At 38.1% G+C, this 20961-nt stretch overlaps 3 protein-coding genes and 5 pseudogenes across 6 annotated transcripts; 6 read left to right on the top strand and 2 right to left on the bottom strand.

Annotated features, from left to right (window-relative positions):
• Positions 1 to 256: 256 nt before the first annotated feature.
• On the top strand, positions 257 to 2951 carry LOC104760408 (disease resistance-like protein CSA1). 2 transcript variants are annotated; one of them, XM_087498175.1, is made up of 4 exons: positions 257 to 676; positions 756 to 1067; positions 1159 to 2064; positions 2149 to 2951. In XM_087498175.1, the coding sequence occupies exons 1-3, from the start codon at positions 404 to 406 to the stop codon at positions 2035 to 2037; spliced, it is 1464 nt and encodes a 487-aa protein (XP_087354301.1). In that variant the 5' UTR covers positions 257 to 403; the 3' UTR covers positions 2038 to 2064; positions 2149 to 2951. The 2 variants fall into 2 exon arrangements, with proteins under 2 accessions (XP_087354301.1, XP_087354302.1); XM_087498176.1 differs by having other exon boundaries at positions 265 to 657.
• A 461-nt stretch (positions 2952 to 3412) lies between these two features.
• Positions 3413 to 4752, top strand: LOC104763099 (F-box protein At1g30790-like; annotated as a pseudogene).
• A 712-nt stretch (positions 4753 to 5464) lies between these two features.
• On the top strand, positions 5465 to 9875 carry LOC104760409 (cyclin-T1-5). Of its 2 annotated transcripts, none has more exons than XM_087500200.1 (7): positions 5465 to 5682; positions 6640 to 6898; positions 7350 to 7431; positions 7759 to 7893; positions 8127 to 8302; positions 8391 to 8542; positions 8648 to 9875. In XM_087500200.1, exons 2-7 carry the CDS (start codon positions 6672 to 6674, stop codon positions 9610 to 9612), a joined length of 1737 nt encoding a protein of 578 aa, XP_087356326.1. In that variant the 5' UTR covers positions 5465 to 5682; positions 6640 to 6671; the 3' UTR covers positions 9613 to 9875. The 2 variants fall into 2 exon arrangements, with proteins under 2 accessions (XP_087356326.1, XP_087356327.1); XM_087500201.1 differs by having other exon boundaries at positions 5467 to 5677.
• A 516-nt stretch (positions 9876 to 10391) lies between these two features.
• On the top strand, positions 10392 to 13445 carry LOC104760410 (CBBY-like protein). Its single transcript, XM_010483333.3, has 11 exons — positions 10392 to 10892; positions 11025 to 11071; positions 11206 to 11269; positions 11404 to 11452; positions 11558 to 11626; positions 11720 to 11781; positions 11894 to 11974; positions 12415 to 12569; positions 12671 to 12755; positions 12848 to 12991; positions 13123 to 13445. The coding sequence occupies exons 1-11, from the start codon at positions 10606 to 10608 to the stop codon at positions 13223 to 13225; spliced, it is 1146 nt and encodes a 381-aa protein (XP_010481635.1). The 5' UTR covers positions 10392 to 10605; the 3' UTR covers positions 13226 to 13445.
• A 36-nt stretch (positions 13446 to 13481) lies between these two features.
• On the top strand, positions 13482 to 14504 carry LOC104760412 (uncharacterized; annotated as a pseudogene).
• Positions 13692 to 15597, bottom strand: LOC104760411 (heat shock 70 kDa protein 7, chloroplastic-like; annotated as a pseudogene). Its single transcript, XR_762908.3, has 3 exons — positions 15459 to 15597; positions 14959 to 15350; positions 13692 to 14853 (listed from the first exon to the last, which is right to left on the bottom strand). The product of XR_762908.3 is annotated as a heat shock 70 kDa protein 7, chloroplastic-like (transcript).
• Positions 15598 to 16433: 836 nt separating this feature from the next.
• On the top strand, positions 16434 to 17026 carry LOC147921431 (uncharacterized; annotated as a pseudogene).
• Positions 17027 to 17930: 904 nt separating this feature from the next.
• Positions 17931 to 18284, bottom strand: LOC104763100 (fatty acyl-CoA reductase 6, chloroplastic pseudogene; annotated as a pseudogene).
• Positions 18285 to 20961: the final 2677 nt, after the last annotated feature.

Consider the following 20961-nt stretch of genomic DNA (forward strand, 5'->3'; position numbering starts at 1 on the left):
TTGATTAGTATTAAGAAATCACTACAACGAATAAGACAACATTTTGGCAAAGAGATTAATGTTAGTGATTAGTATAACATATTTCAATTTGAGTATTTGGAACAGATTTCGTAATGGGTTTTAAACTTTTGGTATGGTTAATCAAAGATATATGAAGCTGACCGGGAAATAGTAATTTGACTTTGATTTCGGTTTGGTTGACTCAGTTTGGTTTAATCAATTTGATTCCGTTGAAATATCAATATCCTCCAAACCCTAAACCCCAAATCTCAGATCTATCATCTCTCTGATGGTTCATGATTGAATAGTTTGATTTCGATTCTCTCATTCGATAAGATCTCTGTTCTCTAATTATGATGGCAGCAACGTGGCCGAGTTCGTCAAGACAATCGTCAACGAAGTTATGCAAAGGCTCGGCGACATTCCATCTTTGGAAGGAGAAGGCATTGAGATGGCTACTCCGTTTGGACTCGAACATCGGATCAAGCAAGTCGAGGAAAAGTTGGATTTTTCTCGCCGTGACGAAACTCGAATCGTCGGAATCGTTGGGATGCCTGGCATTGGTAAAACCACTCTCGCCACGGAGTTGTTCCACAGCTCTCGACAACGGTTCGTTCGTTGTGTGGCTTTTATGAAGATCCGTGATAAATGGGTGGAGTATGGTCCTGATCGTGAGGTTAATTAAATAGCTTAAGCTTTCAGTTTTCTTGTTATAAGGGAATTTATGGTTTTGCCCTTTAAACTTATTTTTTCAGGAAACCAAAACTGTTAGAGGCATTTCTCTAGACATGTCTGAAGTAACGAACATGCCTTTAGATAGGTTGGTCTTTACAGAAATGTGCAATCTCCGCTACCTTAAACTCTACAGTTCTACCTGTCCACGGGAGTGTAAAAGCGACTGCAAATTAAACTTTCCTGATGGACTTTCATTTCCGTTGAAAGAGGTCAGATACCTTGACTGGCTGAAATTTCCTTTGGAGGAACTTCCACCAGACTTCAACCCGATAAATCTTGTTGATCTCAGGCTGCCTTACAGCAACATTAAACAAGTCTGGAAGGTTTCCAAGGTTAGTATAGATATGTCTGGTTCCTCTTTTCTTGTTATAGTTATGTAGATTACTGACTGGTGGTGGAAAAATTATGTGATTTTTTTAATAGGATACACCGAAACTGAAGTGGGTCGATCTTAACAACTCAAGAATGTTGCAGACATTGTCAGGGTTTTTGATGGCCCCAAATCTTTTGAGATTGAATCTTGAAGGTTGCTCAAGTCTAGTTTGTTTGTCTGAAGAGATGGGAACAATGGAAAGTCTTGTTTTCTTGAACCTAAGAGGATGCACAAGTCTCAGGCATCTACCAAAGATAAATCTGAGTTCATTGAGAACTCTTATCCTCAGCGGGTGTTCGAACCTTCAAGAATTTCGGCTAATTTCAGAAAATCTAGAATATTTGTACTTAGATGGAACTGCAATAGAGGATCTCCCTTCAGACATTGTGAAGCTTCAGAGACTTATCTTATTGAATCTGAAAGAGTGTACAAGTCTTAGGAGTCTTCCAGAGTGTATTGGAAAGCTTAAAGCTCTTCAAGAACTTATTCTCTCTGGCTGTTCAGATCTCAAGAGTTTTCCAAATGTTGTAGAGAATATGGAAAATTTCAGGGTGTTACTACTTGATGGGACGTCAATTGGAAAAGTGCCAAAGATTATGCACGGTAGTAACAGCCTATTATTTCTGCGGCGTCTATCTTTAAGCAGAAATGATGTGATCAGCAGCTTAGGATCTGACATCAGTCAACTGTATCATCTTAAATGGCTGGACTTGAAGTATTGCAAGAATCTCATGTCCCTTTCAACACTTCCACCGAATCTCCAGTGCTTAGATGCACACGATTGTATCGCCTTGGAAAAGGTCATGAGTCCGTTAGCCTATCTCATGCCAATGGAAGATATTCACTCCATGTTCATCTTCACCAACTGTTGCAAACTCAGTGATGCTGCAAAGAATGATATTGCATCCCACATACGGAGAAAATGCTAATTGATCTCAGATGATCACCACAATGGGGTCTCTACTCTTTCTCATCTCAACTCTCAACTGCTCCATTATGTGTCAAATTTTGCAATTTTCTGACAATATCTTTCCTTGCAGAGTTTTGTCTTTCGAGCTTTGATCGGGACATGCTATCCTGGATACGAAGTACCTCCATGGTTCAGTCACCAAGCCTTTGATTCAGTGTTAGAACCAAAGCTACCTCCACATTGGTGTGACAATAAGTTTCTTGGACTAGATCTATGTGCCATTGTCTCGTTCCATGACTACAGAGATCAAAACAACCGTCTTTTGGTTAAATGCACCTGTGAGTTTGAAAACTTAGATGCATCATGCAGCCGGTTTAGTGTTCCTGTTGGTGGTTGGTTCGAACCAGGGAATGAGCCGCGTACGATCGAGTCAGACCATGTATTTATCGGCTACATAAGTTGGTTGAACATCAAGAAGCTACAAGAAGAAGAGTACAAGAAAGGATGTGTTCCTACTAAAGCTAAGCTTAGATTCGTTGTGACAGATGGAACAGGTGAAGAGATTAAACAATGCGAAGTGGTGAAATGTGGGTTTGGTTTGGTGTATGAACCTGATGATGAAGTTAGTAATGTTGTTTCCGCGGCAAGGACGAGGATGAATGGTGAAGCAAGCACGTTCATATCCGCAGAAGATCTTAGTGATTATCCAGGTGAAACTCCAACAACAGCTAAAAGCGGGATAAATCTCCTTGGTTATTTCACAAAAGGGGGATTATGATCGTTAGACTTAGAGCTGACATGTTGGTTTAAAGCCTGTACCCTGTATAGCTGTAGATAGACAAATTCGTTTTAGATATGTAATAATCGGGTAATTCAACTAGATCGGTTATAATCCCCTTTGACTTTAATAATAGTACTAAAAATTTATTTTCATTTTTTTCGGAAGGAGACGGCATGAGTCAATCACTCAACCCTAATCGGATCGAATAATGTAGTCTCCCAATTGGGTCACAATTTTTTTCTTTCTAAAAAGCCCGTTTTCCATATCTATATGCCGTAGCCTCTTCCTTCACATCATTAGAAAAAAGTGAAGGGAGTAATCTTTTTTTTTTTTTGACGATCGGTGAAGGGAGTAATCTCCGGCTTAAAAAAGGGAGTAAGCTCTCTTACGTTTGTTCTTTAAATTAGACTCTTCGTTTGATCTCCTTGTCACTCCTCCTTGCTGTATAGTATATATTTAGGGTTGGTTATTTTTCTTTTGCTATACACGACTGGGAAAAGTGGATTCTATGAGGTATAAGTATTAATTTCTTATCTCGATTTATATTTTCCTCCCGGTGCAGTTTGTACGAATAAAAACATATCTGTTTAATAAACTTACTATCGTAAAGTGATGCACATTTGGTTCTGTTTTGGATAGATAGCCTAGATTTATCAATGGCTGGAGTATTAGCCAGGGAATGTTCAGACAAGATTTCTTATAAAAAGCAAGACAAGAAGGCTGACATGAGAGGTGAGGATGGTGTATGTAGCGGCTCAATCAGCAACTTAGCTCTTTATATCCCTCTTGATCTGACGATTGAGATTCTGAAGAGATTGCCGGCTAAATCTCTTCAGAGGTTCCAATGTGTATCCATCATCCAAAACCAAGTATTCATCGATTCGTTCTGCTCAATGTCCCAGGCTCGGTCACGGTTTCTAGTCGCTGTTCGTATTACTGAGAACCGTGTAATCCTCTTATCGACTTCACACAATGAAACAGAGGTACCTACTACTTCTTTGGTTACCAATCTTCCAATGCCAATACGCGGTTGCCGGCTGAACCCTATTCGTTATACTTCTTTGCATACCTATCCCGAAATGACACTGTCCGGTTTCCCTGTGGACCTTGTTCATTGCTCTTCCATCCATGGATTGTTCGGTTTGTCACATCCTTCAGATCCAGGTCGGTTCACGATATGTAACCCTAGCACTAGACAAGTCATAACATTGCCGGATATCAAAGCTTCTAGTGGTAGAAGAGAGCACATATATATGTTCTTGGGATATGATCCTGTTGGTAATGTATACAAAGCATTGTGTAGCACGTCTTGGTATGGCCAACCTTGTCAAGAGCACATGGTTTTAACAATTGGAGGAGGAAATCTTTCATGGAGAAGCATCAAAGGTAGAAAAATCCCGCGTTATACAGTTGTAACGCATCAATGGGATGGTGTATTACGGTGTGTCGACTACCCGAAGACAAGAGAAGAGATTGTTTATTTTTCGTTTTAACGTTAGAGGTGAGTGCATAGGTTCTATCAACACATATTGGCCAGTCATAAAACATGGATCATTGATCAACTTCAATGGGAGGGTAGCTGGGGTTAGGCCCTTACCACGTGATCTTCCCGGTAGTTTTGATTTGTGGATTCTAGATGACTTTGACAAAAAACGCCACTGGTATAGGAAAGGACTAACTGTCCACCCTTTGTTGTTGCATTTGTCCGGGAATATTGAGTTAAAAATCTTAGGGATGAACAAAAGCTACGAGGTCGTTATAGGTCCGCTAAAGTTTCCTCACAAGCATGAGCCATTGTACATTTACTACTACAACATAAGAGGCGTGAAGCTATTCAGAAGGGTTGAACTTAAAGGATTTGAAGAGTTTGGGTGCAATCATACAAGTGAAGAGCAATGTGTTTGTCAAGTCCTTTTCTCACCGGAACACTTCGAAAGTCTCATGTCTTTATAATTTGTTTTATTTTTTTATTTTTTTTCTAAATTATGAAGGATTGTGACAGAACTCAAGTTTTTGTTTCTTTTTAAGTTTTAACTACATTGTTTCTTTTCAATCCCCGGTTTTTCAACTTGTCACTTTTTTTTTTTCTGTTTTGTTTGTAAATTAAAGTTGTTTCAGCTGATCCAATCAGTGCCGCAAAAATCAAATTTATCAATGTTAAAACTAAAGTTATGAAAATGCAATAAATTTGGAACCAAAGTAAAAAAATCATGGCAATTATTGAAAGGATACAACAAGAATTGCAATGACTTTGTTTATTTTAAGAATATTCAAAATAAATAACAATAAAATTCTGGGTTATCAGATAGTTTACTACGATTTTTATTACCAATTTAGTGTTTTTTTTACAAATTCTGAAAGTTCATACTATTACTTATTTTAATTAAATTCACAGTTGACTGTTATTATAATTAATAAAAATTAAATAATAAATATAATATACACATTATTAATTTATTATAATTGTCACATTTTAATTTAAAAAATTAATATTATTTTGTCTTGAGAAAAATTTCCTACCATCAAGCCCATAGATAATAGTATAAATTATTATATTTCCCCTTTTATTATTTTTATCGCATTAAAAAAAATGTCAAGATTAATGAATTAAAAGAAGAAAAATAAAAATTCTTTATTTTATTAATTTTAATGTGAAAAAGGCAAAAAAGTGAATCTGGTCTTCAGCTTTTTTAATATCAGAACTCTTTTTAGAGTTGTGTACTTGATATCCCCTTTTCTTCTTCTTCTTCCTCCTCTTTCGTTTTTTTTTTTTTTTCTCTCTCGCGAGACTCTCTAGGGTTAGGGTTTGTTCAATTTCACGCGTTATTCTTCTTCGTCTTCTGCAATTCGCGACTGGAGAAGTTAATTTCGTTGCAGGGTAAGGTAAAGTATCTATCTTTTTTCTGTTTCCCTCGTTCGATTACTGTTTTGGATTCTCGTTGATTTCTCTATTCTCTCGATTTGTTTTTTTGTCTTTCTTCTCCACCGTCAATTGAATTTCTCAACCTTTCGGTTAATTCCTCTACAAACCCTTTGGATCTGTTTTTTTCCGGTCCCAATTACTAATTTTCTAGGTCTCGTTTCGTGGTTTGAGCAAAATTTGGGATTTTTGATCGAATGTATCTGATGGGCAGTGATACTTATGCCTAATTAAGTTGTCCCGATAAGTTCGATTGCATGATTTGCAATTCGTAAAGGTTTCATCGTTTCCGTGATTCATGCTCATAGCTTGTAGAAGATTTTTATCCTCTTTTGACTCTCGTTAAGACTATGTGGTTGTGTATCACTATTGACGAATCAGTCTTTTCCCCTTTGTTGCCCTTCCCTGTATCTGTTTGAAATCTCAGTTGATTTCTCTTCTTCGAGTTTTCTAATTGCTTGTACGATTTCACATTGTTATTCAAAAGATGAAGTTCGAATACAAGTAGGAAGATCGTAGCTATCTACTTCTGTTTTATGATCTTTTTATTTGTATCCTATCTAGTGTCGAGTATTAGGCTTATTACCATTGTATAGAGATGCCCCATTTTGGTTCTCTGCTTTTACTAGGGTTGGGCAGATGGTTATAAAGTGAAGCAGATTTTGCTTCTCTGCTTTACTAAACATTGTAAAGTGGAGCCATGACACTAGTCATAAATCAGTATCTTCCTCTGTGTGCCCTTCTGTGTATCTGTTGATATATCAGTTGATTCTTGTCCTTGAGTGTATCTGTCAGCTTCGTTTCCTGGGGAATCGATCTGACCTTTTATGATTTCTAAGACTTTTGTCTTTTCTAGTGTTGAGTTTCAGGCTTATTTCTATTGTAAAGTGATGCACGTTTTCGTTCTCTGCTTTTGTTAGGTTGGGAGAGTTTTTGGTTTCAGAAGAGACTAATGGCTGGAGTACTAGCTGGGGAATGTTCTTACAGTGAGAGTGGAGTTTCATCACACTCAAGGAATTCTCATGAAAAGCAAGAAGAGGTTTCCCGCTGGTATTTTGGAAGAAAAGAAATAGAAGAGAATTCACCGTCAAGGTTGGATGGTATTGACTTAAAGAAGGAAACATACCTCCGCAAATCCTACTGTACGTTTTTGCAGGACTTGGGCATGAGATTGAAAGTGTAAGTTCTTTTTTAACCTCAACCTAGATTCCTTTCTGTGCATTTTGCATTTAACTGCTTCATGCTGGCTTTGTCTTTCTTGACATGATCATTTGTCCAACCCGTCCCATCAACATTGTCTACTGATAATAGTTTCCCCTTTACATATACAGTAGGTTTTATATAATTGGAATTTGATTTGCTGCTGATGGTTATAGGCATACCTTTGTACTGATATTAGTTCTAGCACCTTCCAACATAAAGTTGTTAAAGTTTTGTTTATGTTATCTCAATGTTTCTTTCTTTGACATGATTACAAAAAAAGAGACAGTTATTAGTGGTGAAGACATTACTGCCACACTGTCTGAACTGTACTTCCTGTCGTTGTAGTCATGGTTTTTGCATTGTTCAAGGCTGCTTTCAGTTTTTTTTTTCTTATCTTGGAAAGTGGCTGATATAGTTTTCCCATCAGTCCCCAGGTTACAATAGCTACAGCGATAATCTTCTGTCATCGATTCTTCTTTCGCCAGTCACATGCAAAGAATGACAGAAGGGTGAGTTTATTGTTTTGCACTTGAACAAGTTGAATGCTTTAAAAAATGACTTCTGTCTGTGTTGTTGAACCACTATGCTGTAGTCTGGCTAGCATAGAATTCAAGGTATTGAAATGTCGTGGCTCCTTGGTATTCTTTTATATATTGGCTCCATCCCCTTGCCATATTTCTTGGTAGTTCTAGAGAGCTCATTATTCTATTCTCACTGATAGTTATACTGTCAAAGGTTTTTCTTTGATTTGTGATTGTTGGTACTGATTTATTTCTTCTAGAGCGGAAAAAGTACTTAGATAGTACTGAGCTCTCTCTTCATGTTTTTTTCCACAGACCATTGCAACTGTATGCATGTTTCTTGCTGGAAAGGTTGAGGAAACTCCACGGCCCTTGAAAGACGTTATTTTTGTCTCCTATGAGATTATAAACAAGAAGGACCCTGGTGCTTCTCAGAAAATCAAGCAAAAGGTATTCCATCTTACTACTGAACCTTCTCAAATTTCTTGCCTCCGTTTAGCTAGTTATAGATGAATGTATCATTCTTTCCCCATACACAGTATTCTGTTTTATTTGACATTGAGGTTTTAGTATTAGCTACAGACTTTGATTCGTTGTTTTGTAGAACCATGGTCTTTTAGTCCTGATTCATTTTCTGTTGGCCAGCATATCAAAATGTATTTTGATGTATAACACTTTTGCAGGAAGTATATGAGCAACAAAAAGAGCTTATATTAAACGGAGAAAAAATAGTTCTTTCTACTCTAGGCTTTGACCTCAACGTTCATCATCCTTATAAACCCCTTGTAGAGGCAATAAAGAAATTTAAGGTTGCACAGAATGCTCTTGCCCAAGTTGCATGGAATTTTGTTAATGATGGGTACGTTCAAGTACTATTTCCTACTAAAGCTTCCAATAATTCTATGTGCCTTGTATTTTCGTCTTCATACAATGAAAGTGGCTTGCAGTCTACGGACATCGCTCTGCCTGCAATTTAAGCCTCACCATATTGCGGCTGGTGCAATATTTCTTGCGGCCAAGTTCCTTAAAGTGAAGTTACCATCAGATGGAGAGAAGGTCTGGTGGCAAGAATTTGATGTCACTCCCCGACAATTAGAAGGTATGTTACATGATGAAATTGATTTGACAACTCTTGCTTCCTTGTTTGACTTTCATTCCCTTTTTGGATATGATTTCAAGATTGATCGTCTTTTGTATATCTCAGATGTTAGCAACCAAATGCTGGAGCTTTATGAGCAAAATCGTGTCCCTGCATCTCAAGGGAGCGAAGTCGAAAGTAGTGTAGGTGGAGGGTCAGCTCAGCGGCCAGGCTCCAGAAATGCAGTTTCCACCGATGAGCATGTTGGTTCTAGGCAAACATCAGTACGTTCAACCCATGAACATTCAAATTCTGATAATCCTGGGGGTTCATCGAAAGGAGTATTGAGTCAGAACAATGATAATGGGGTTGGTGAGGCAGCCAATGTCAGTGTCGATAATAAAGAGGAGATAGAGAGAGAAACAAAAGAAAGCAGCCTACATTCTGAAAGTCATCCAGCCCATAAGGACAGTGCGAGAGAAGCCCCCCATAGCTCTAGACCTTCAGTTCAGGGACCTGGGAAAGACAACTCAGAAAGAGAGGGTGGAGAGCTTCAAGATGATGGTGCTGTTCATAAATCTAGATATGTTGAAGCTGGTGATGTCCCAATCAGCCAATCGCCAAAAGACTTGAAATTGCTTCGAGATAAGGTGAAGGCTAAACGAGAGAAAGCTAAGAAGTTGCTAGGTGAAAGGACAAGGAAAAAGGATTTGATGGATGAGGATGATTTGATTGAAAGAGAACTGGAAGATGTGGAACTAGCTGTTGAGGATGAAAAGACGAAGGAAAGGAAAGTACAGAGCAGACCAAAGGTCGAGAACTCTGATACCATGGGCACAGAACATGGTGAGATTTTAGATGTTAAAGGAGAAGTCAAACATACAGAGGAAGGCGAAATGGTAAACGATGTGTCCCCGATGATGCATAGCAGAAAGAGAAAAATGGGAAGCCCTCCTGAAAAGCAGACAGAAGGAAAGAGACGCCACAATAGTGAGAATGGTGAAGAAGGCCACAACAAGACGAGCAGAGGTAGTAGTCATCATGGTGATAGAGAGCACAGAAGACACTCACAAGAGAATAACCATTCATAAGAGAGGTAATGATTATTAAAACTGCTACTCTTTATATTCCATCTTGTGGTCTTTTTAAAGACCTTTTGGCACTTTGATGCCCAACCATGTGAACTTGACTTCTACATGGGTCGGTTCAGTCGTTGGAACCAATGCTCAGTGTATTTTATGTTGATTATATATATATGTGTGGCATTTTTGCACTATCCAACGGCTTGAACAAGGACTCATCATCCGAAAAGGATATTGCGAAGCATATATAATTTAGGTTTTCCCTTTAATAACTACTTCATGCTAGGTAACTTCTAAGTATGCATTAACACCTGCTCTTTTTTTTCTGTCTAATCTATAACCGGGCAACGGTTTGATTCTTCTAGGCAACTTAATAATACTTTCCATCTTTTTGTTGTGTGCGCAAATTTCATACTTCACTTTGCTTCCATTGGGGAAAAAGTTTCCTCTACTACGGTAAGATTTAGAGTCAGGTCATAGGAAGTATAGATTGTGGTTAAATCAGCTTCATTCATATAATAACTCTTTCTTGTTACAGTAATTGTTCAACTGAGTTTTACTTCTTTGTGGCTTCTCCAGAATTTTGTTATTACAATGTCTGTCTAAAGTTATATACGATGTAAAAGAGAAACCTTTGTATGGTATTGAGTGAATTATGTACTTTAAATCTGTAAGATTTTGTTATTTTTTTTCGAATGAGTCATGTTCTTATGTGTCCATAATTATACCATCTCAGAAGTAACATTGAATTGAAAAGAGGATAAAAGCGAGAGGAATAATAAATGTGTAAGTTGTGAGAAACATAATTTGATCGAACAATCCAAAAGGGGCGAGAAGAAGAGATAAGAAAGCATAACCACAAAAAGTTGAAATCTTTACGTAAGGACCCAAAATTAAAAATTTACAGTATCTATCTAGAGAGAGAGAGAAAAGTCTAAAAGCTCGGTACTTTACTCTATGGTAAGAGCATAATTGATCATTATCAATGGAGACGTTTTTGGTATGAATCAGCAGAACGTTGTAGCCATGGAAATTGCTTCTTGTTCGATTGTTAACAATCTTCAACTTTCTTGTACAACCAAGACTTCTCTTTTCAATCGATATCTGAGCGAGCGAGCCTCACACGACACTGGAAGACGCAATTTCTTGTCTTTTTCCAATTTCCCAGGAAAACCCCAAATTCTCGGAACATGCTTGCGATTGCAGAGATACTCTTCGGTTTGCTTATCAGCGAGCCGAGAAGACGCAAACCCATCTGAAGAATTCGGCGTGATACTTGAAGTTGATGGGTAAGTAAGTTCCGATTAAGAAAAAAGCTTCGAACTTTCTGATGAGATTGTTATGGGTTTGAAGCAAGTTCTTGGTTTTGGTTCAGTGTTCGTTAACTTTTGATTCTTTTGTTTGGTTCTGTTTGTTTTCAGGGTTATGATTGATACATGGTCCAGTAATCGCCAAGCTTTCAATCTAGGTGCGTCGTAAAATCACCCATTCTTTTAGAGGAATTTTACAAAGTGAATAACCTACGAGCTTTGTGCTCAGAGGTTGTTTTTATTTTTTGTTTTTTTTTTTCTGATGTGGTTGCTTCTTGTTGTTAAATACTAGCTTTTCAAAAGCTTGGGCTTGATTGTGCAAATTGGCCTGAACCAGTTTATTCAGACCTCTTGAGGTATGCTATCTAGGTTTGTGACTTGTGTTTTCCGCTTGGCTTTTGGTTCATTGAAGTTTGTGAAGTTTGCTTCAAACTTTGACAACATTTAGTTTGAGTTCATTTTACAATTGCATTTCGTTGTTTATTACCAGAAAGGGTGCTGCTGATGAAGAGAAAATGTTGCTTTTGTATTTTAACCAAGTATGTTGTCAACTTTTTGCTTAAACATCATTACCAAGTCCCACACAGTTATCAAAGTCTGGCATCTTCTTTTTTTTTCTCACTTGTTTGTCTCCCTCTTTTCAGATTGGTTGGCCTTCGTCGTTGCCAACCAGTGAGAAAGCCAGTTTTGTAAAAAGTGTTTTGCGAGAAAAGGTTGTATGCATAGATGAACACAAGGCTATTCTCTTTGAAGTTAAGGTTTGATAACTCCATCGATTTCTTAACTCCCAACTTGTTTGTTGGCAGAAAAATGCAATGGATGAGTTTCTAATGTCGAAAAGTTTACCTCTGAAATCTGGAGTCCAAGAGTGAGTCTTTTAGATATATGCCTGCTGATCTCTCTTGTAGACTACAACAAAGAACTAGAGTTTTTTTTTTCTTGTACTTGTAAATTCGTAGTCTTACTTTTTTGAGATGTAGGTTTATCCATAATGCATCCACGGAGAGAGTACCTGTTGGTATCGTAACAGCCTACTGCAAGAGTGGTGACAAAGTAGCCCTGTAAGTAGTTAAACTAGTCTTTGGTTCTGGCTGCTCAAAATGCACAAATTTCAGTTCTTCTGGAGATCGCTAGGGTTCATATGCATATGATTTTGATAGAATCCGTGATATTCTCAAATGTTTAATGTGTTGGAAACAACAGTATCCCTAGGAAATTGCTTCAGAATCTTGAGGTTTCATGTAATTTCCTTCTTGTGATTGTATAATCTCACATATTAGAAAGACAAAATAATGCAAGGTGAAAAGTAGTAGTATTTGTGAGGAAACTCTACAAAACAATCATATGGACAACTTGTAATTAGAGTAATATCATATTCATCAAAAAAACCTTTGCTTTACAACTAGTGTAACAGAGCTTAAAGATGGAAAAGTTCTACATTTTTTGTGTTATTTCTAAACAAGTTTGATCGTTTCTTATCTATGATGTGATTATATAACAGATCCATTGTCGAGATGCTTGGCCAAGAAAGACTTCCAAATGTGAAGGTTATTGGAGACAATGAGGTAGAACAGAGTATGTATGGACAACTTGTTCTTGGCAAAGGAGTTTCTTCAAGTCTAGAGGAGCAACTAGTGAAGGAAGTAAAAAAAGCAGGTATAGATCTCGGAGACAATATGCAAATACTTTTTTTATATCTAAGATCTCCTCTTGTAATTGTAGTAGATATCTCATCCTCCTAATTTTTGTCTGACTAGCGTCTGCTGAGAAACAGAGGATAGCAGAAGAAGTTGCATCGATGCTAAAGCTAAGTGTTGATATTGACACAACCTCATCTGAGAGGTGAGACTTTTTGTTCTTCTCTCCAAAAATTCCAATTCCATACCTTGACAAAATAAGTGTTGTCTTCTCATTTTCTTTTCTGCTTTCTCCAGATTGGAAAAAATTGTTGTTGCATTGCGTGCTGCTGCGGAACACATAGGATTACCCGTAAAAAACTGTATACTTGTTGCTGGTAGCCAACCTGGAGTTTCTGCTGCAAAGATGATAGGCATGCCGTGTGTAGTCATGCGAAGCAGGTATGATGTTCAGTTTCTGATGTCTCTTTCTGGATTGTTGTTGCTTAGTCTACTCAGTTTAAAGCCTGAAAGGTGCTTCTGTTGAGCATTGTTCGTTTGTTCATTTTCTTTACCATTCTTTTTTCTTGCAGTTTAACTGCAAGAGGTGAGTTTCCGTCAGCAAAAGGCGTAATGGATGGGTTTGGAGGTGCAGACCTAACAATCCCTAAACTTAGGAACAAATTTAAGTCTTGAAGAAACCATTCAAGAAAGTTGTCTAAAGTTCAGAATCTGGAAAATACTGTCGAGTTTATGCTCACTTCTCGAAGATTTTGTGAAGTTTTCGACTTGATATATATATATATAACTACATGTTTGTACAACTTGATTCTTTGTAATGTATTGGACTACTGGCGCGATTAATTTTCCGACATCATCTTTTCCAACATCGAAATTACATATTCTTCACGGTTAATCATCGTTGATCCACCTTTATTTTGTTTTGTATATTATGAATTTGATATTTTTGGTTCGAACTTTTTTTGTGATCTCCGTTATTAGTTTGTAGTATTGCCTATATATATATAGAATATCTATATATATATATTAGTATTAGCTTTTGGATATGTAAGTGTAACCACATGATATGAGGTCGTAAGAACAGTCGATTGTAATATAGATTTGTTATATTCACTCTTCTGAACAGTAAGGAAAGGGACGATGAACAGAAAGTTGGGACTTTTTTTTATCTCTTTTGCTTTACTTAAGTTCTCTGTTTGTGTTTATGTTGGCGGTTAGTATTTTACTCCTGATTATAACAAAGCTCATGAAGAAACTTACAGCAATCACAGAGAAGTGCTCAAGTACCAGATCATTCCCAAGATTTGATGCATTAGTCTCTGTAAAATCTGATGAAGTTGTCAAACACATGATAGAGGAATATAACCGTCACGAAACCCCTAAACTCAGAACCTTCTTGTTTCCTGCAAACCCGGTTGTTCTCGAGAATCAGTTAGGCACCATCGAGCCAAAGACCATTGAGCAACATTACATTGAAGCCATCAACGGTATTCTTCTCACACCCAAGAGTGCTTCTTCTCTTCGTGCTCCCATCAAAACGCGACCTTCCTTCACCGTCTCTACTTGCTCCTCTCCCAGATCAGAATCATCACCTGATGGATACAGTCAAATCCGCCTGATACGAGTTTTCAGAACAACAGCTACCAGTTGAGCAGGCTTTACCCAATGCATAGAGTACATAGCAGTCCAAACATCTCACAGCAGATGCAGACACAAAACCACCACTACAATACATACTTGCAGGCTCCTAACAGGCAGACCACCAGCACCTTTAGACTTCCCCAGAGGCACATGCTGGGGGGACTCACCGGGTCATGGTTTTAACCAATTATACACAAACGCGCATAACTCAGGTGGTGGTAATGGCAGGTGTGGATGCAATGAAGATCGCAGGTACTGGGGCAGAGCAAGCAGCGTTCCTCAAAGTCCTAAGAACCACGGACTCCGCCTCTGATGTGTGCAGACTGTCTATGTATATATATTATTTGGTCTTGTGTTTGTTGTAGGTATCTTAACTTGCGCCTGCTTGATAACTACTGCAGAGGAACGTCTAAACTACTCTGTGAAAGGCTGAGAGAGATCTGATTTATTTTGTACATGTTTTGTAACAACACTGCTTCTGTGGACAATTTGTGCTCCACAATATTGCTTCAATTATGTGTTTAAAAGGCAAAATTTGACTCTTACCATTCATTTGCTGCCCACAAATCAAATTATCCTTCCTGGTTCTTTGTGTCGATCGCATCTCTCTTTTCTTTGTCTTCCTTGGCAAACCTCTCTGCTTCTTGCACCATTGTGTCTACCTGCAACAACACCCCACAACCAATATGAATCATTTAAACATGAATAGGAAAAAACACTACAAATCCAAAAAAAGTGAAGCAACTTTTATATAATTTTATACACACCTCATCCTTTGTCAAGGTACTAGCATTAGTAATGGTGATGTCCTGCTTCTTTCCTGTGCCTTTGTCGGAAGCACTGACAGATAGAATTCCATTGGCATCAATATCAAATTTGATCTCGATTTGTGGAACTCCACGTGGCGCAGGCGGGATACCATCAAGACGGAAGCTACCAATAGACTTGTTATCTCTTACGAACTCTCTCTCTCACCCTGAAACACATTAATCTCAACGCTTGTCTGTCCATCTGCAGCAGTTGAGAAGACTTCTGATTTAGAAGTTGGAAGTGTGGTGTTTCTTAAAATGATCTTGGTCATGACACCACCAAAAGTTTCCAAACCAAGTGACACATCAAGAAGAACAATGTCCCTCACATCTCCAGATAGAACACCAGCCTGAAATCAGAGGCCAAATAGCATTTTAGTGATATAGCTCATCGAAGTACAATGTAAATTTCTAATTACAAAACTTGAAGATTAGATGTCAACAAGAACAGAACACACCTGAACTGCAGCACCTGAAGCACTCTTGGGATACTGATAAGGTGATTCTTGTTGGTGGATCCACCAACTGTTCAAGAACTCGTAAGGAAAAGAACATGATGAGTTGCAGAGTTTCAGATAGTGATTGTCCTATAACCGCAGCCACCCTGTTCCTTTGTCCAATTGGATCCAACGTGAGAAACAGAACAAGAATCCTGGAGTTGTCGAATTCGTGAGATTGTTTCGAACTTAAATGGCCATACCTTAAGGCGATTTCTCTGCTTACGTTGTTGCTTCCTTCTTTTCCCAGAAGCATTTTGTCGAACACTTGGTAGGCATTAAAGTCCAGCTTACCATCAGATGATATATTTTAGCTTGAATCGAAGCAAAATCAACTCCAATGTTGCAATCGACCTAATGAAACTTGGAAACCTCAACAAACACCTCACCGTAACGTTCATCGGACCGAGCTCACGACACACCACCATTGTTAAAGGTTAGAGTACTCATAGCTATCGTTTCTTCACAATACCATCATCAATCATCAGCCAGCATAAATCTCAAATACATAAATGAAGAGTAATAGACTCCAGCAAAGCCTCTGGCTTACTCAGAGTCAATATATAGATGAAGAGAAACTTCCTAAATTCTTTTTCACTACTTACTCTTCTCATTCTCGGAAAAAGGAAATACCAAATAGGGACATAAATCGTAATTATAGTATTACCCTAATCATCTATGTTAACTTGACCACAACGGCTATAATTAGTTACTAATCACAATAATTAAACCACTAAACTCAAACACAGGAACGGAAAAAACAAAATACTCTAACCCTAGTAAACATAATAACATTATAACATTACACCGCACTTCTTTCTCCACGATTTCTTATTTCAAAACAATCTCTCTCTCTCCCCCCCCCCTCTTATTCCATTCTCTTTTACGACTCTCAAGTCTCTACATCTCTGTTTCTCTAAATTCACTCCGATAATAATGGAAACCAAACCAGTCGACGTCGATGTTCATGTATCGGGTTGGTCGCATCCCTTGTCAGAGTTCTTAAGCGATGTAATAATCAGTCGAGACAGAGAATTCGAGGAACTAATCATAGACAAGAACGATGACAGTGTAACGAGTTTCAGATCTTACCCAGACGATACTTCTCCTTCCGACCCACTCATCTATCTCAAGTTCGAAAACTTCGAACCAAACTACATCTATCAACTTGTTCTCAGCGAACTCCACGATCGTGTCATGTCCAAACAAATATCCGATCAGATTCTTGTTAAAGCCCAACAACTCAGAAGTCAAAGTTCTGACTTGACACCAAGACAGCCCCTATACATAATAGTCACCATCACATTGACACAGAAGGAATACATCGTCGTGCCTTGTAGCTCTGGTCCGTCTACAACAGATCTGGTGGACAAAGAGAGCGAAGCAAGAAACGAAGACTTGTGCGATTTGTTTGGAGAATTTGTTGGAGTCGGGATGCGAGGTTGAACGAATCTACCCTATGCCTACATCTTTTTCATGAAGAATGTGTCATCGATTGGTTGAATCGACAAAAAAAACTCATGCCCTCTCTGTTGCCAACCTGTTTACACGTAACAAAGTGAAACAGAGTCTAGTTAGGGTTTCAAAACATGTATTTTTTTTTGGGTGTGGTTGGAATGATTTAGTTAATCCTCGTGTCCGAAGTCTGATTAGGGTTTCAAATTTTGTTATTTTTTTTTGGTTGTGGTTGTAGACGTGTAATTGTAGTAGTGATAATTTTTAGTTAATCTAGGGATTTCACAATTGTTATAGTGCTGGTGATTTTAAGGTACTCATAATTAAGGGTGTATCGTTTATTAAAAATTAATATACTCTTGACTTGAAATTCACAGTTTCACACTATTAATTCACTACAAGATTGATTTTGGTATGCAACAAAAATCTTTTAAACTTGGACTTTTGCGTAGAGATTAATGATATAAAAAAAATATTGGATTTTGAAACAAACTTCAAATCACCAGAGAGGAGAACTATATCTACCAAATAGCAACTTAGAGTTTAGAGTTTCTAAAGCAACCTGCTGGCACGTGAGTTTGAGTTTACTCGCGGCTGTTGCAGCACCTAACTATTGTTATTTGCTCACTGCCGTGCAAGAGAACAGGGGATACACATTGATGAAATGGTTCAGCAATTGAAGATTTTAAAGAACAAGCTCTAGTACGCTCTTTCTCCTTATAACATCTATCTCTCTTTACTCTGCAAAGTATTTGAGTTCATGAGTTTGCTTTTTTTTTTTTTTTTGGTGTTATTCAGTCATTGGAAGGTGATGGTTTAATCTACTCAACAATTGATGAGTATCATCACTTGAAACATGTCGAGCTTTGAATGGATCACCAAAACCAAAAGAATGTGTAAGGCTCATATGTTCTTGCCAATGACACAACATAGTTTAGCTTCCTCTTTCCTCTCATGCTAAATCCCCTTCCTTCGTTGTCAATCACTCTTTCCTGTTTTGTTATTGTGTTCTATAAAAGAGGAAGTGAAACCCTCTAAGGAACTGTGGAATTTCATACGCTCTAAGTCTATCACTGTTTCTTCCAGTGGAGAGTCACGAAGATGTTGATGAGAGAGGTCCATCAATTCACCAACTCGCATGGGATTCGAATGAGATGAAGAAGTCACATTGTAAACTTTAAGCTCTGAGACACCACAACCATGCTTTGCCATGGCTGCTATTGCAGCGTTCACAACCATGTCAACTGGTATAACGTCTAATAAAGCTAGAGAATCTCCCCAGAAGTCAGCAAGTTGGCCTTTGGCATAGGCCACTATGATTGGATTTGTCATTCTGTTTTTTTTTTGGGTGATTTACTCAAGTGTTATCCAAATTAGGTAATATTACCAGAATAAAAAAAATAAGATTTTATTACTAGAATATTTCGGGTATTTTCAAAAAACGTTATTACAAAAATGTCATTGTCACGTCAGATCCCACGTCAGAAATCGCTGACGTGTAACCATAACTCAGCCGTAACGCGTTACAGATAAATGTTGCGGATGAGTTATGGAAAAAAACATTTGAGTAAGAGCTGACGGTTGAGTTATAGCATAACTCAACCAAGCGTTACGGTTGACTTATTAAAATCTGGTTGAGTTATGCTATAACTCAACCGTCCTTACGGCTGACTTATTAAAATCTAGTTGAGATATGCTATAACTCAACCGTCCTTACGGCTGAGTTTTCACCCAATGGTTGAGTTGTCAAAAGTTTGGCTGAGTTATCACTACGACACGGCTGACTTATGAGCAACTGCTACGGTTGAGTTATCGTACAACTCAACCGTAATAGGCTGACTTATCGTACAACTCAGTCGTGATAGGCTGACTTATCATACAACTCAACCATTTGACGGTTGACTTATTAACAAAAAATTAATTACTACAATGTTATTCAGTTACAGCTGACTTATTAAGCGATACGGCTGACTTATTAAGCGATACGGCTGACTTATTAAACGATACGGCTGAATTTGGCAGCAATTTTTTTGCTTTTAATTACTGTAATGTTTTTTTTATTATTGTAATGTTTTTCATGTTGTTGCTGAGTTTTATATAGGCTGAGTTATTTATTGTTTGATGGCTGACTTGCCACGTCGGACGCATCATCTATGTCAGCATTCCATGTCATCTTTTTTTTTTCTCCGACAATACGAAATGTCGTTCGACTCTTTATTCTTATACTTCTTCTTCACTTTTCTTCTTCACCTAGTTCTTTCTACTTCTTCTTCACATTGTTCTTCACCTTGTTCTTCTACTTCTTCTTCACCTTGTTCTTCAAGTTCTTTCATGGATCCGGTTCCGGTTCTAGTTGTTTCCGGTAATTGGGTAAAGACACAGAGATATGTATTTAACACCGACGATAGAGGTTGTATAGTTGTGCAGATAGATGGAGGCACAACACACGACAAGCTTGTGATGCTTGTTCTTGAAGACTACGGACTGGACGCGTTTAGCCATGAGCTAAAGTTGAGCTACATGTTCTCAAACAAGGCACTGAAACTAATGGTGCATGATACTCCACCAGTTTTTATCTCCAATGATCGACAGTTGCAATGTTTTTTGGGGCTATGGAAAACCGATCAGCTACGTCTCTGTGTAGAGTTTTCGGCGAAAGAGTCTACAGAAACTAGTGGAGCTAGAGGAAGTATGATTAGCAGTGACTCGAAAGTAGAACCTACATACGAAGTGTACGGTGGGGGATTTGAAGGAACTTTTTTTTGATTATGGTAAGATCGTTGACAAAGAAAACGAAGAAGAAGAAGAAGTTGTCGAAGTAGCATCTGACGAAGAAGAAGATGATGAATTTTCAAGCCGATTTGATTTTTTCGATGACTCCGATGGTGAGTCATCTGATGACGAGCAATTTTCTGTATTGGGCGAGCCTCAGAGTAAAGAGGAAGACCCACTAACTTTGCCTCCTCAGAAGAAAGCTCATAAAGATGATAACTTTGCTGGATCGAATCCGGAGGCTATTAGGTTGGAGGTGTCAACGCTAAAAATTGTTGTAGGACAAAGATACATGAGCAAAAAGGAGTTCAGGTATCACTTGAAACTTATTTTGGTTAGGGATGGATTTGATTTTAATGTACCAGTATCAAATCCGAGACAAGTGGTTTTTAGGTGTTGGGTTGAAGGATGTCTTTGGAGAGTTTGTGCATCTGTACAAGGGAATGACCCAAATTTTCATGTTCGTGTGTACGATTCGGAACACACATGTTCTGTGACGGAATGTTCTATTAGATCCTGCCAATCAACAGCTGATGTATTGGCAGGTCTTTACTGGGACTATCTTGGTGATCTTGGTCCGGATGTTAAACCTAAAAGTGTTGGAGTCATTTTCAATAAGCAATTAAGTCTAAAGGTAATAACTATGTTTCGACTGACTTATTGATAATAATGGCTGACTTATAGGTATGTATAGGATGAGTTATTTACATGTTACGGTTGATTTATTCATTATTTACGGCTGATTTATTCGAATGTATCGGCTGAGTAATCTATATGTTTTGGCTGATTTATTAATTTGTTTGGTGTCAACAGATGGGTTATTGGAAGGCATATCGAACACTGCTGAATGCAAGGCAGATCGATCAGGGGACTCCTGAGGATAGTTTTAGCGAGTTGCCCTCTTACATATACAAGTTAAGAAGGGAAAATCCGGGTACAGTCACTCGTCTTCAAATAGATAATGAAGACAGATTCAAATATGTTTTTATTGCTTTTGGTGCGAGTATTGCTGGGTTTGCTTTCATGCGCAAAGTTGTTGTTGTCGACGGAACGTTTCTCCATGGTAGTTACAAAGGGACGCTTCTAACAGCCCTAGCTGAGGAAGGTAACTTTCAAATTTTCCCATTAGCTTTCGTTGTTGTTGACACTGAAAATGATGAGTCTTGGCGTTGGTTTTTTACACAACTCAAAGTTGCCATTCCTGACGAAAAGGATCTTGCGATAATCTCCGACAGAC

The sequence above is a fragment of the Camelina sativa genome, chromosome 18, assembly GCF_030686135.1.
Source record: "Camelina sativa cultivar CO46 ecotype springtype chromosome 18, ASM3068613v1".
Taxonomy (NCBI): Eukaryota; Viridiplantae; Streptophyta; class Magnoliopsida; order Brassicales; family Brassicaceae; genus Camelina; species Camelina sativa.

Coding starts and splice junctions, on each gene's coding strand:
- LOC104760410 (XM_010483333.3), top strand. CDS start 10,606: ATGAATCAGCAGAACGTTGTAGCCATGGAAATTGCTTCTTGTTCGATT. Junction 11,270..11,403: donor GTTTATTCAGACCTCTTGAG/GTATGCTATCTA, acceptor GTTTATTACCAG/AAAGGGTGCTGCTGATGAAG. Junction 11,975..12,414: donor AGTGGTGACAAAGTAGCCCT/GTAAGTAGTTAA, acceptor ATTATATAACAG/ATCCATTGTCGAGATGCTTG.
- LOC104760408 (XM_087498175.1), top strand. CDS start 404: ATGCAAAGGCTCGGCGACATTCCATCTTTGGAAGGAGAAGGCATTGAG. Junction 677..755: donor AGTATGGTCCTGATCGTGAG/GTTAATTAAATA, acceptor TTATTTTTTCAG/GAAACCAAAACTGTTAGAGG. Junction 1,068..1,158: donor AAGTCTGGAAGGTTTCCAAG/GTTAGTATAGAT, acceptor TTTTTTTAATAG/GATACACCGAAACTGAAGTG.
- LOC104760409 (XM_087500200.1), top strand. CDS start 6,672: ATGGCTGGAGTACTAGCTGGGGAATGTTCTTACAGTGAGAGTGGAGTT. Junction 7,894..8,126: donor CTCAGAAAATCAAGCAAAAG/GTATTCCATCTT, acceptor ACACTTTTGCAG/GAAGTATATGAGCAACAAAA. Junction 8,303..8,390: donor TGGAATTTTGTTAATGATGG/GTACGTTCAAGT, acceptor AGTGGCTTGCAG/TCTACGGACATCGCTCTGCC.